The 13,508-nt window shown below is 32.8% G+C and overlaps 1 protein-coding gene across 3 annotated transcripts; it reads right to left on the reverse strand.

Annotated features, from left to right (window-relative positions):
• Positions 1 to 1,295: 1,295 nt before the first annotated feature.
• On the reverse strand, positions 1,296 to 4,229 carry LOC105793409 (arogenate dehydratase/prephenate dehydratase 2, chloroplastic). Of its 3 annotated transcripts, none has more exons than XM_052633057.1 (11): positions 3,864 to 4,229; positions 3,710 to 3,777; positions 3,454 to 3,546; positions 3,125 to 3,325; positions 2,958 to 3,038; positions 2,498 to 2,593; positions 2,345 to 2,422; positions 2,128 to 2,217; positions 1,971 to 2,032; positions 1,727 to 1,773; positions 1,296 to 1,649 (listed from the first exon to the last, which is right to left on the reverse strand). In XM_052633057.1, exons 1-10 carry the CDS (start codon positions 4,063 to 4,065, stop codon positions 1,761 to 1,763), a joined length of 984 nt encoding a protein of 327 aa, XP_052489017.1. In that variant the 5' UTR covers positions 4,066 to 4,229; the 3' UTR covers positions 1,296 to 1,649; positions 1,727 to 1,760. The 3 variants fall into 3 exon arrangements, with proteins under 3 accessions (XP_052489017.1, XP_012477779.1, XP_052489016.1); XM_012622325.2 differs by having other exon boundaries at positions 1,727 to 1,808; positions 3,864 to 4,228; XM_052633056.1 differs by lacking the exon at positions 1,296 to 1,649 and having other exon boundaries at positions 1,727 to 1,842.
• Between the last annotated feature and the right edge of the window lie 9,279 nt (positions 4,230 to 13,508).

Below are 13,508 nucleotides of genomic sequence, written 5' to 3' on the forward strand. Positions count from 1 at the left end.
CAAAGCTAACAAACCGTTAATTTTACAAACAACACAAGTTTAAAGGCTAAAAGGGGTGAATCATTAAATGGAAGACTAAATAAATCATTATGGATTTTTAAATAAATTTAGGATTAAAGGGAGAATGATAAGTCCCCACATATCATCGAGCAGTCTATAATGGTAGCGGGTGGAGTTTGTACTTGGAAGAACCAACAAAATAAGATAAGCCATGTTGTGTTGTTGGGATCTAATTGTTAGCCGTCTTCACCATCCATCAGTCAACCCCACCAACACAGTGTGTTTGGTTGGTTCGACCACCATTCTGCCTCTATTCCATGTGCTACGGTGGTTCACCAAATCAATGCATTCCTCGAAATACCGTAATAGGGATTCAGTGGTGGGGTCTAGATTGCTATTTAGACTTGACATCAACAAAATCAATTTGTCCTGAGAAAGAGAGGGTAGACTTAACTAACTTCTTTCTCATGCATGCACTTCTCTACTCATATATTCTTCTTCCTTGCCTCTTTTTCTTTTCTTTTTTCATATTTATCAAATTGTAATAAATAATAAGAAAGTAGATATATCCAATTAGACACACAAAAAAAGGAAATCTCATTTCTCCTGAATTTTAAAAGAAACGAATAGAAAGATCGCTCATGTTGTAAGATATCAACTGCTTTAGCTTTAATTAAAGAATACCTTAGAGCCAAAGTGATACATTGCCAACATTCCTCTGTAGTGCAATGGCTTGGCTATCGACAGCTGCAGTTTCAAAGCCAAACCAATGCCTTATCTCTATCTCAAAAACGCGACCTGGGTCCTGTGCAAGGAAAAATTTTGATCCATGTAACACAGTGACACTACAATTTCAGTTCTGCATCAGCACCATTATCAATCCATGAAGTGTAAGTACAGCACCTGCTTCACCAGAAGTCTATTTCACACCATTTAACAATCCATATTATTCAGAAAAGTTTTCTCATAGAAACATGAAAAGATTAACTGGCTAGCGGCTACAAACAGCTACCGTGTTTGTCAAGTAATTGAAAGGTGTGGGAAGATACAATCAGATTGGGAGGAAGTAAATCAGAGTCTGTCAGTAGGGTAAACAATTTGGGTGTTTGCTCTTAGTTTCCACTGGGAACATGGTGGTTCAAAGAGGACAGAAATAATCATCCCTACCTGGAATTAGTCTCAAAGTATAATTGATACAGTATTAGTCATGCCACAATCTCCAGAACAATGTTTAACCATTTCCCTTAACTTGCTCTCCACAGTTATGTATAAGATATAAAAGATCTTAGGAAGAGTTTGAAAAAAGTAAATGTCATCTCAAAGTGAAGGCTAGGCCTAAGATTATCAAACAACTGTGAGTTAAAATATCTTCAAATTCAAGCAAGCTCTAAGCTTATCTGATAATAACAAAAACAACAAAATAACATGTACTAAGCTTTAGGCTCAAGATATATATACAAAGTCCTACAAAATGATAATAATCAGCATCATTCCACCACCAAATCATCTCAAAGAGATTAAAGCCTGTCATCGATCTAACCTTCAACATTTGTTCAAATATTGAATATTTAACATGATCAATAACTTGTTCACATCATGGTAGTATCCACTGGATAACTCCCCAGAACTCGCAAGAAAGTAGCAAACTCCTGCCAAGGAAACATATAGTTAGATACCTAATGTCTAAATTCTCTTGAAAAGCCATCAAAGAGACCAAGCAATTGACCTTTAGATGTCTTAGTGCATTCTGTGCTCTCTCTTCAGCCATCGATGCTTCAAAATCCACATAGAAGAGGTAATCAAAGTATCTATTAGAAGACATCGACACAATCAGGATGAAATCTGTTTATGCAAACCAACTGATGATATAAGAAGTAAATAGTGGTGCATATAATTTTTCAATTTTATCAAACCAATTTTACTCCATTTAAGTGCAAAAAGAAATAAGACTGATATTTTACTAAAATTACTTTGAACCATTGTTATCATCAGCTGCTCGCAAAGGCTGGTTCCTCAATGGGCGACTTTCAATCTGTTGGAGGAAACAAAAAAAAATGATGTTAATACAATCTAGAAAAAAAAAAGTACAGCTTTTCGAGGTGACTTGAAAAATCCATAAATAAATACCTTTGTCAGGTTGATCTGCCGAAGAGCAAAAACAGCAAGTGCCTTGAAAAGCACACCAGGACCCTCCTCTAACGAAAAAACTATACTCGTCTGAAAAAAAGAATTGTATACATCAGAAAAACTTAATGAAATGAATAACTCATAAATAAAACATGCTAATGAAATATTTTGACCAAGTGCTTTGACTGCAAATTGTTTGGTTTCATTGAAGACTAACCTTGAATGGATTCTGGATGCCAGGAATAATTGGTTCCCTGGCCAGAATTAGAAATCGAGTAACATTATCACAATCATCCTGCCACAAAGGGAAGCATACCAAAATTCAAATTTCTGACAAATATACAGCAACAAAACGCTTTGAATTGTAAACCTGAATATCTTGAGCAAGGATGTTCAATCCATATATCTTTGCAGCCGAAGAACTTGCAACAGCTCCAGTATCTTTTAGTTTGTGGAGAGCCACATGCTACAGATAAACATCCATTAAAATAGTCAAAATTAGAAACTACTCATGCAATAGAGGCAATTATTTCCAGAAGCAATCGTGTAATCCAAATTCCATTTAGTTACGTCCTCAAAAGAGAATAGAATGTATTTGATCAAGTTTGGATCACTGAGGAAGCCATCTGAACCAAACTAGATAAAGTGGCAGGCAACCTACGTGCCATAAGCATTGGCATGCCAAAATATAAAAGGACAAAGATGAAGAGCAGGGAAATAAGATCTATCTCACATACTTAGACAATCAAAGCACATCATGTACTTCACTTTGCACATTCAACATAACCTTTCATGACAGATCAGTTTCTACACTCCAAATCAATACTCACCTTTGCTGCAAGGGCAGTATCATCAACTGCTTCTCTACTCAAGCCTATCTTCGTTAACGTGTTCTCGCACTGAGCTAAAGCCTGAAACACAATGATGTCCAGGGAAAAGATCATTACAAAGAACAAGAGAAACTCAGTCAACAAGCATGATCAATCTCACAGCATACCTGAGGATGACTAAGAACCCTACTTAAATCCTCAAGTTGAACACCATGATTGGCTAGTAAGCAATGTTGAACAGCAAGCTTAACTTCCCCAACAATATGCAAGCTATGGCGAAGCAAGAGGTCATAATTCCTATGTATACTACCACCTAAAGAATTCTCAATCGGTAATACTGCTCTATCCACTAACCACTTTTCAACAGCCTAAATAAAGAAATCACAAGTAAAATCAGTCCAATGAAGACTAATACATACAGTTCAAAATCATACCTCATTTTCAACATGAAAACGAAATTAAAAGTCAGAAAGAGAGAGAAAGTTGAAGTAATAACTTGAAAAGCAGAATCAAATTGGTCACAAGGAACAGCTTCACAATTGGGATAGGCCTTCTCGGCAGCAGCTTCACTGTAGGCACCACGAACTCCCTTTAATAATTCAACACAAATTAAACAATCAAGCAATCAATTTCGCTGAATTATAGTAAAATTTTATTGGTTTAGAATTAAAATATAACATTAACCAAATTCCCTACGTTAAAATAATTAATTTTGAAAAAAAAACAGATAAATTGTTGTTTTTAGATACTACCTGATATGCAACGCGAAGGCGAGAGCCATTAGATACGGAATTGAAGAGCTGGGATGAAGAAAGAGGCTCTGAAGAAAATGAAAAAATAGCCCACGTAAAATTTCAAATTTTATTTTATTTAAGAAAAAGAAAGCAAAGAAGGGGATTTTCATACTGGGATGCGAGATGACGTTGTTGTTGTTGTTGTCGTCGTCGTTGTTGTTGTCGTGGAGGGAAGACAAAAGAGCAGTGAAACAACTACGTTTTGAAGGGAATCGGGAGAATTGAACGGTTGGGGTTGGTTTGTGATCGGAGACAGTGACTTTGGCAGGGAGTAGGGCCGCTGGAGACCGTACGATGGAAGTGGCGGTAGCCATTGATGAGTCAGCTTGTACAGAAGTTACTTTTCCTGGCACAAAAAAAGTTGTTCTTTTCTCTTCAAAGAAAATGATTTTAGGGATTTGGTGCTAGGTATCTCCGCAGCTTTTCAGGGTTGAGCGGCATTTCTATCGGTTTTTGGTGTGATTGATTCTCGGATTCAGTTAAATAAATGATTAAATAATTAGGGATAAAATCGATTTCATTAGTTTGTTCATCAATTGGTTTAATCTCTTATTTTAAATTAGTGGTGTCCACCTAATTAAGTCATTAGTTTCTAATTAGACTGGTTAGTCATACAAATTATCAAAATTTATACAAATAAAAATACAGAAAACTAGTTTAGTTCCAAATAGATACCCCCATTCAACCAACTTTTATTTTCAACTTTATAGATTGAAAAATTAATGATATTAATTATTTGAACTAATTAATAATGTTATAAAAATATAGAAACCTCTCCAAAATTAAAATATAAGAATTAAATCTCAAATTTAAACATATTAAAATAACTGAAATTAAAATTTAACATTTTTTATATATTAAAAGTATCAAAATTGAAAATTAGAAACAACCTGTTTTGACTTTCCTTTAATATATAAATATAGATTAAAATTTTATATTTAAATTTAATTATATAAAATCAGGTCAATAATAAAAGTTTTAGAAAAATAGACCACGAACCTGACTTTTCTAGATCATATTCGCATTTTAGAATATGTCAAATTGTGGAATTAATTTCCATAGTTTAATTTTATTAAATTAAGTTTAGGTAAAGTACATAAATGGTCATTAAAGTATTGTCCACGTTCTATTTTGGTCACTAAATTTTTAAATTTTTTATTTCTATTTTAGTCACTAAACTATACGAAATCAAATATTTTTGTCATCGAACGTTAACATTTGTTTGAATATTAATGAAAGTGTTGACATGAACTTTTTTATTAGACATATAATAAACTTAGCTCTCTAATGTTTATACAGTCTATCAATTTGATTCTAAATATGAAAAGTTTAACAAATTTAACTCTTAATATTTATAAATTTTATCATTTTAATTCAAATTTTAAAAAAATTAAATAAATTTAATCATTAAGATTTATATATAAATAACAAATTTTAATTTTTAAAAGTTGAAATACTCGTAAGACGCTGCCAGCACCTCCTTTCCTCCCTTGATCTACCACACTTCATCCTCAGTCATTCTCCATGATTGCATCGATAAAATCATGCTAGAAGAGCAGACTATAAACCAACCTAATGCCTGCTAATATTAGTAACTTAATCCAATTAAAGGATAGTAACTAATTATAGAAATGGAGTAAAACTTTTTATTTGATCCTAAGAAAAGGAGCATAAAATATAATTATTCTATTCCAATTTTGGGGATAATATGAGGGAAAATGCAGGGTCTGGTCTCTTTTGATTGATATGGTGAAATTGAATTTTTATTCTCAATAATTTCTCTGACAATTTAAATCCAAAAAACTCTGTCCTCGCAGATTACATACTATAATTAAATAATAAATATTTACTTTAGTAATTCATTAATATTTTTAGGGTGAGTTTGGATGGACGGTAGATTGCAGTGCGTTTAGTTTACTTTTTATCTTACACTACAGTATCGTTTCCGTATCTAATCTCATTGATATTGTTGTTTTTTTACATTAACCGCAGTTAAACGCATCACCCATCTAAACTCACCCTTAATAAATGATTATTTTTTAAAATTTAGTTATTTGATGATTTAAATGAAAATGGCTTAAATGCTCAATTAGAGTTTAAAAAAATTACATTCAATTAGAGTTTTAATAGAAAACTAGAAATCAATTATGCCTATACCTGTCCATGGGTCGGATCACCCAACTCGACCCGAAGGCCCGCCCGAAAAGTAGGAGGGTTTGTGTAAAAATATAGGTCCAAAAAATGGACTTGGGAAAAATAAGGCCCATTTAAAAAACAGATCGGGACTCAAGTAAGGCTTTTTTGGCCCGAACCCGACCCAAATATGCAAAAAAAATTATTATTTTTTACTATTTTATTGCTATTTTCTTGTGTGCTTTTTCATTTTTTTGCTACTATTTCACTATTATGTTCTACTATTTCGTTGTTATTATTTGAATATTGTATAACTCTTGTTATATTGTTAATTTTGTTACTATTTTAGAGGTTTTTGCTTGTTAAGTGACACTCATCTATCTTAGTGTTATTTAAGTATATATATATATATATTTTTAATTTATTTTCAATTTGTTGAAGAATATTTATTTTAATATTTTTATTATTTTTATGTATTATATTTTTAAAAAATTGTATAAAAAATCTAATATGGCCAGGCCGAGCTGGGCTTGGGCAAAATTTTAGGTCTATTTTCGGGTTAGGTCGGATCTGGCCCATAGGAACCTCTGATTACGCCCTTAAAACTAACTTTTACGTCAAAACCCTATGGTCTATTAAGTGACTACATGATAGATGACATGGTAAATTTGGTAGATGAGTGTGGTTTTAAATTAGAAGCTTAAATGATATTTTAATTATTATATGAGGTTTTTAGCATTTAAGTCAAAATTATTTTTTTAAAAACACTAAAAAATGCTAACTTTATAAAAATCTATTAAATTTTCAAAAATATGAAAACAAAATAATTTAATGAAGATTAAAAACTTTTAAAAATTAAAAGTAATAAAAAATTTAGTCCTAATAAATAATTGGTGCATCTATAAATGATGATAAGACTTCTTAGAAGGTTTTAGGTGTTTCATGGTTGTTGCTTGCATACTAAATTAACCTTAATAAAGCAACAATCAAATAAGTTTTATTTTTTTATATTAGTTTCAATACTTTAAAAGATTTAATTTTTAAATGCAATTGTGGAATGAATAATCTATTATATATTATAACAAAGTGTACAAGCATTTTAAAATAATTCAATGCGTTATTATATTTATGGATGTTCAAATAATTGGTTCGGTTAATACCTTAACTAAATTACCATTAAACAAATTATTTGAAATTTTAAAACCCTTAACTATTAATTGAACCAAATTTGTTAAAATCTATTAATCAACCGAAATAGTTTCGGTTAATTTGGACGATTAACTAAATTAACTAAAATTTTTACATATTTTTTATTCAAATAAGTTTGAAACATGGAAAAAAGAATAAGTTTCAAACTTTGATTTGAGTTTAATGATAGGAAGAAAAGAAAAAGCTTGAGTTTATTGATTAGGGTTTTTTACTTTACTTTTTTAATTTTTTGTTTATTTTTCTTAGTTTAATATATATATATATATATTAAGTTTTAAGCCCATTATAATAATTTGTATAAATCCACTAAGCTTTAAGTTCATCCCATAAATTTGTTTTTTGTGCAAATGTAGGTCATGAGGACAATTTTTGCCAAATCAGGATCCATCATGGCATGGGGGAGATGGAGTTTGGTTGGGATTTTTCTTTGAGGGCACAACCGAGGAGGGCAACCACCACACCAAGTGAATGGCTGGGTGATAATAACAGTGGTGAAGTTAAGGGTGAAAAAACAAGAACACAAACTCAATGGAATAATGGTTATGATGGGACTAGAAGGGAGGCATAATTTCAATTCAATTAATCTTATCCTAGGGTTCAATTTAGAAGGATTATTACATTAAGACGGGCTAAAGGTAACGGGGCACTCGAGTAGGACAGGGTTGGCTGATATGGAGGATGATGGTGAGGAGAGACCATTAGAAAGTGGAGATGGTAAGAAAAGGCCCAGGCCAGATAAACAAGTTCCTGATAATTCTATTCGAACAACTTTTACAGAGTTGTCTGAGAAGTGGGAGGAAATTTGAAACAAAAAGATATCGACAGCTGCCAATAGGCAAGCTGACTGGACGTAATGAAACTCTTGTGTTAGAATGTTCGTGGATTGGGGAGTCCATTGGCTATGAGATGCCTTCAGCATATGCTGAAGTTTTACAGTCCCAAGATGGTCTTCTTTATGGAGACAAAATTAAATGATGTGTCAATAGAAACAGTTCGGAGAAGGTGAGGTTTTCAGTTTGGTTTGGATGTTTCAGCAGACGAATCTATAGGAGGGTTGAATTTAGGATGGAAAAAGGATATGATAGTGAGTCTAATGAGCTATTCTAATAATCATATTAATGTTGATATTCAGGTAGAAAGAGGAGAGTTTGAAGTAGCGTATGACAGGGTTTTATGAAGCTCTGGAGTTTCAAGCTAGGGTAGGAGTGTGGAATTATTAAGAAGGTGATGGAGAGAACAAGAGGCCCATGGATGATTTATGGTGATTTTAATGAAATCTTGTATTCATTTGAAAAGAAAGGTGGATTGTCAAGAGAGGAATAGCGAACGAAGGAGTTTCGAGTTGTTTTACAAGATTATCGAATAAAGGATTTGGGTTATTCAATTTGTTGGTTTACATAGGAAATGGGGAATTTTCCCAAAATGAACATTAGAGAATGGCTTGATAGAAATATTGCTAATACTGAATGGTTGTTATTATTCTCGAAATATTTTATTCGACACTTATCACACTCTTTATCTAATCATTGTCCAATTTTTATTCAAGCTTATCAAGATGTGTTAAGAATGGGGAAAAGAGGTTTTAGATTTGAGGCATGGTGGTCTATGGAGGATTCATGTGAAGAGGAAGTGAAGTGGTAGTGGACGCAAAGTACGAAAAGTGTGCTTGAGCGCCTTAGTGTAGTGGGAAGGGATTTGCAGAGATAGATAGGAGGAATTAAGAACTAAAAGCTAATCTATCTAGAAAGCTAATTGCATAATTGGAAGAATTGGATGGGTTAGAAAGAAATAATGAGAATTTGGCAGAATTAATATATGTAAAGATACAAATGAATCTAGAAATTGAAAAAGGGGAAAGGTTTTGGGAGTAGAGAGCAAGGGCGAATTGGCTAAAATTGGGGGGATAAGAATATGACCTTCTTTCACAAGTTCACATCCCAACAGACAAGGATGAATCGCATTGTTGAGTTGGAGAATGAGCATGGGTAATTATGTACTAATCAAAAAGAGATAATTGAGATTGCAAAAATATATTTTGAAGATATTTTTCATCAAGGGGAGTTGGTAATCTTAATCATATCCTCTTCGGTGTTGAAAGGTGTATTTCTGACGATATGAATCAAGCTTTGGTTGCCGATTACACTAGAGAAAAGATAGTTATGGCCTTAAAAGAGATGGGGCCAATAAAAACTTCAGGGGTTGATGGCTTTCCAGCTTTATTCTTTCGAAATTATTGGCACATTCTAGGGCAAGAGGTAGGTACGTCCTGCTTAGATATTTTGAGTCAAGGTTGTTCATTAGAGGATCTAAATATGGCAAATATTATTCTTATTCCTAAAGTGGCTCATTCGATAGATCTTAAAAAATTTTAACCGATCAGTTTATGTATGGTCTTGTATAAAATAATTTCGAATGTAGTGGCAAACCAGCTTCAAAAAGTATTAGAGAATTGTATTGATGAAGCTTAGAGTACCTTTGTCCTAGGAAGACTGATCATTAACAATGTTCTTCTTGCTTATGAACTCATGCATACGTTTAAGAAAAGAAGGCTAGGTCAAAAAGAGATTTTAACTCTTAAGCTTGATATGAGTAAAGCTTATGATAAAGTGGAGTGGTTTTTTTGGAACAAATGATGTTAAAGTTGGGATTTGCTAGTTCGTTTGTGAACTTTATAATGCATTGTATTAGCTCGGTCTCTTATTCGGTATGTTTGAATGGGGAGATGGGGGAAAGATTTAAACTTAAACGAGGATTACGTCAAGGGGACCCATTAAGCCATTATATGTTTTTCATTTGCAGTGAAAGACTTTCTTCTCTTATGAGGCTAGTTATTCGGGAAGGTGTCATAAAAAGGGCAAAGGTAAGCCGAAGAGGCTCAACTGTTTCACACTTATTATTTGCTGATGATTATATCTTGTTTGGGGATGCCACAAAAAGGGGAGCACATGCTTTAAAAATATTTTAGGGGAGTATGAAATCTGCTCAGGATAGTGTATTAATTTTGAGAAATCTCTTGCCATTATAGTTCTAGTGTTTCAGAACAACGAAGGGAATTAGTGTCTTCAGTTCTTAATGTCAGGATGTCGAGGAGTCTAAAAAATATTCAGGTTTGCCCAATATGGTGAGAAGGAACCAAAAAAAAGGCTTCTCAGATTTTAAAAAATCGCCTAACTAGTAGAATAAATGGTTGAAGCATAAAGCATCTCTCGTAAAGGAGGAATGGAAATGTTTATAAAATCAGTATTATAGGCGATTCCTACTTTCTATGGCATGTTTCTTATTACCAACTTCACTTTGCCTTGAAATGGAAAACATTATAGGCAGATTATGGTGGCAAAAATGTTATGGAAAGTGTGATATTCATTGGTGAGTATGGAAGAAATTGAGTGAATTGAAGGAAAATGGGGGATTGGGATTTAGGTGTTTATCAAATTTTAATGTGACACTATTAGCTAAACATGGATGACACCTAATTCGTTATCCAAATTCTATATTGGCTCGACCTTAAAAGAAAAGTATTATCCTGATTTTGATTTTGTAAATGCTTGGTGTTGGAAAAACAAGTTTAAAAAACGCAGAGAAAAAATTAATTTAGGGAAAAACCAGAGTTCTAAAAAATTTTCAAAACAAGATCTTAATTGTGATATCTAAAGTAATAAACACTTAATCAAAGTTTTACATTTTCGATTTGTCTAGGATAAGCACTTCGACCGAGTAATCTTCTCCGCTATCTTCAAGTTCATGTCTGCCGAGTATGGGCTCGTTTTGAATCAGAAAATTTTTCACAAAAATTACCAGTAGGGTAATTTTGAAATTTCTCTAAACTTTTAGGTCAAGTTGTAAACCAAAAAAATATCTCTAGAAATTTTTTGGAATAATCTCTTTAGAGAATTTTCTCTCTACAACTTTCTCTTGAATTCAAGTGTATGTAAATAATGACCCAAGGCTCTCTTTATATAATGAGAGTTTAGAGAGTTCAACTATAATAAACTTAATCACTTTAATTTTAAATTAATAAAATATTATTAATATAAATATTAAATTAAATTTAATATTAAACTATTAAACTATTAATATTTCTGGAATAGTTAATCTGAAATCAAATTCTCTGGTAGAGTCCCAGTAGGAGTGTAACTCGTTCACTACTCAACCACTGATGATCAACCGTCGCTGGCCACTAGGACTCCACCGTCGCAACCACTAGCACCACCGTGTTCGGTGATGCAGGTGCGACAACCTTACGGCTCCCCGAGCCGGTTCGACTGCTATCGATTCGGTCCGAGTTAATGACAACCTGACCGGTCTGGTCTAGCCACTAGTTGGACTTTTGGGCCGGTTTCACATACTGAACCCGGTTCAACCAATTTTTGGATCTTGGTCTCAGTTTTGGTCTCCTAAACTCAATTTACAATATCAGGTCCAATTTTCAAGTTCAATTACCCATTGGGCCAATTGTCTGACTTGAAAATTAATTTCTAAAAATATCATAATAATTTTAATTAATTTAATTTTACTTAATCAAAATTAATTTTTCCAAAAATCACTTAGATTTTTCAAATTAATTTTTTAAGAAAATTCTTTAATCAAATTCTATAGTTGAACAATTCTTAGGACCACCTAATTTAATTACACCATCGAATAACTAGACTCAATTAAATTATTCCTAAAGTCGTAGAATTTTTTTTGATCCAAATGTAGTCCGATTGAGCTTTTGTTGAGCTAGCGGAGGGACCAATCAAATATATATTATTAGGCTCTAGTGATTGCAATTATGCCCATAAGTATCGTTTTGATAATTCGCAATTACTTAATCATAGAGTCAGTCCACAAGAAGTACCATAATTGAAAACTCCTTATTATATACTATTTACGAAAGCAATTAATCCAACTACTTTGTCCTCCAATAACCTCGTCATGTGTGTGTTACCCTCATATGATATCCTTGATTCCTTTGAGTTAAACTCGTTCACTCAATACAATCCTATTTTATCTTATTGTCACCATTGTGTCTTCTTAATGATTAATATGATCACTGTTAACAAATGTCTGTGATAAATTGCTCGTTCGAGAACAAGCAACTTGTAACCACGTTTCATATTTATCAATACACACAATGCCAATGAGAGGATATCATTAACTTTAATTGAGCTATGAATTCCACTGTTGCTAGTAAAGCCATGCCATACATAAGTCATGTACCCAACATACCGGCTATGGACTCGATCATCTTTAGAGCATAAGACTCCATTTATATCAAAACACATGAGTTGCATACGCATGGCTAGTGACTAACTCAGGATTTAGGTAAATCACACCATGATTGTCACAACTAAATTAATTTACAAACGGATTCATAATTAATTCATCTTGGGTCTAATCCAATGTATCATTCTACCAATAAATACATCTATGTCTCTACTCGTAGAGTCAACTGCTCCGATAGCCAAGACTAGTCATCTCCGCAATTGGAATGGTAGACGACATAATAATCATTCTCAGTATTTGAATCAAATTCTCACGTTGTTTCTTTTACGGGATTATGAACTCTTTTAGATTATCTACTGAAGTAAGTTTTTTTTTCTCGCAATGTAAATATTCTTTACAATGTCACTTATCTTCAATTTGAACTTTAGACAATCAATGAGCTAATATTTGCTTGTCACAATTTCACTATGCATGAAAAATATAAAATATAGAAAATACAAAAAATATACTAGTGAAATGTGAAATTAACTTTATTTATTTATTCAGCGTTCAAATAAATAGAAAACAATTACATGTTTACTACAATATGAGCACATTTCCCAACACTCGGTTGGGTAATATACTTTCATATACCTGGAAGAGTGTGTGGGTGATGAGAGTCTTCTTGAGAAAGGATTATGTTGGCGAGTGGGATCAAGAAGTCAAATTTCAGTTTGGAGGGATGCTTGGATTCCGGGATCTGTGGATTTCAAGAAACAAACACAAGTGAATAACCAGTTTATAATTCAAGTATCTAATTTAATTTATTAAAGTTCAAACTGTTGCAAAGAATTACGGAAGACGCGGAGAAGATCTTGTGTATTCCTCTTTCATGTGTTCTACAGATGGATAGATTAGTGTGACGAGGTGAAGCTTTTGGGGAATTTTCGGTGCGTAGTGGATATAAGATATTGTTACAAGAAAATCATGTTGCTACTCTCAACAATGAGTAGAATACATATAGTTCTATTTACAAAAGACTTTGGATGCTTGAGCTACCTTAAAAAATAAAGATTATGAACTGGAGATTCCTAAACAACTATCTACCTACTCAACTGAATCTATTTCAAAGGAGACTGGTGGGGTCTAGGAATTGTCTCAAATGCATAGATTGGGTAGAAAATATTGAACATGCTTTCAGGGATTGTCCTTCTATAAAATAAATCTAGGA

This window comes from Gossypium raimondii, chromosome 7 (assembly GCF_025698545.1).
Source record: "Gossypium raimondii isolate GPD5lz chromosome 7, ASM2569854v1, whole genome shotgun sequence".
NCBI classification, from domain to species: Eukaryota; Viridiplantae; Streptophyta; class Magnoliopsida; order Malvales; family Malvaceae; genus Gossypium; species Gossypium raimondii.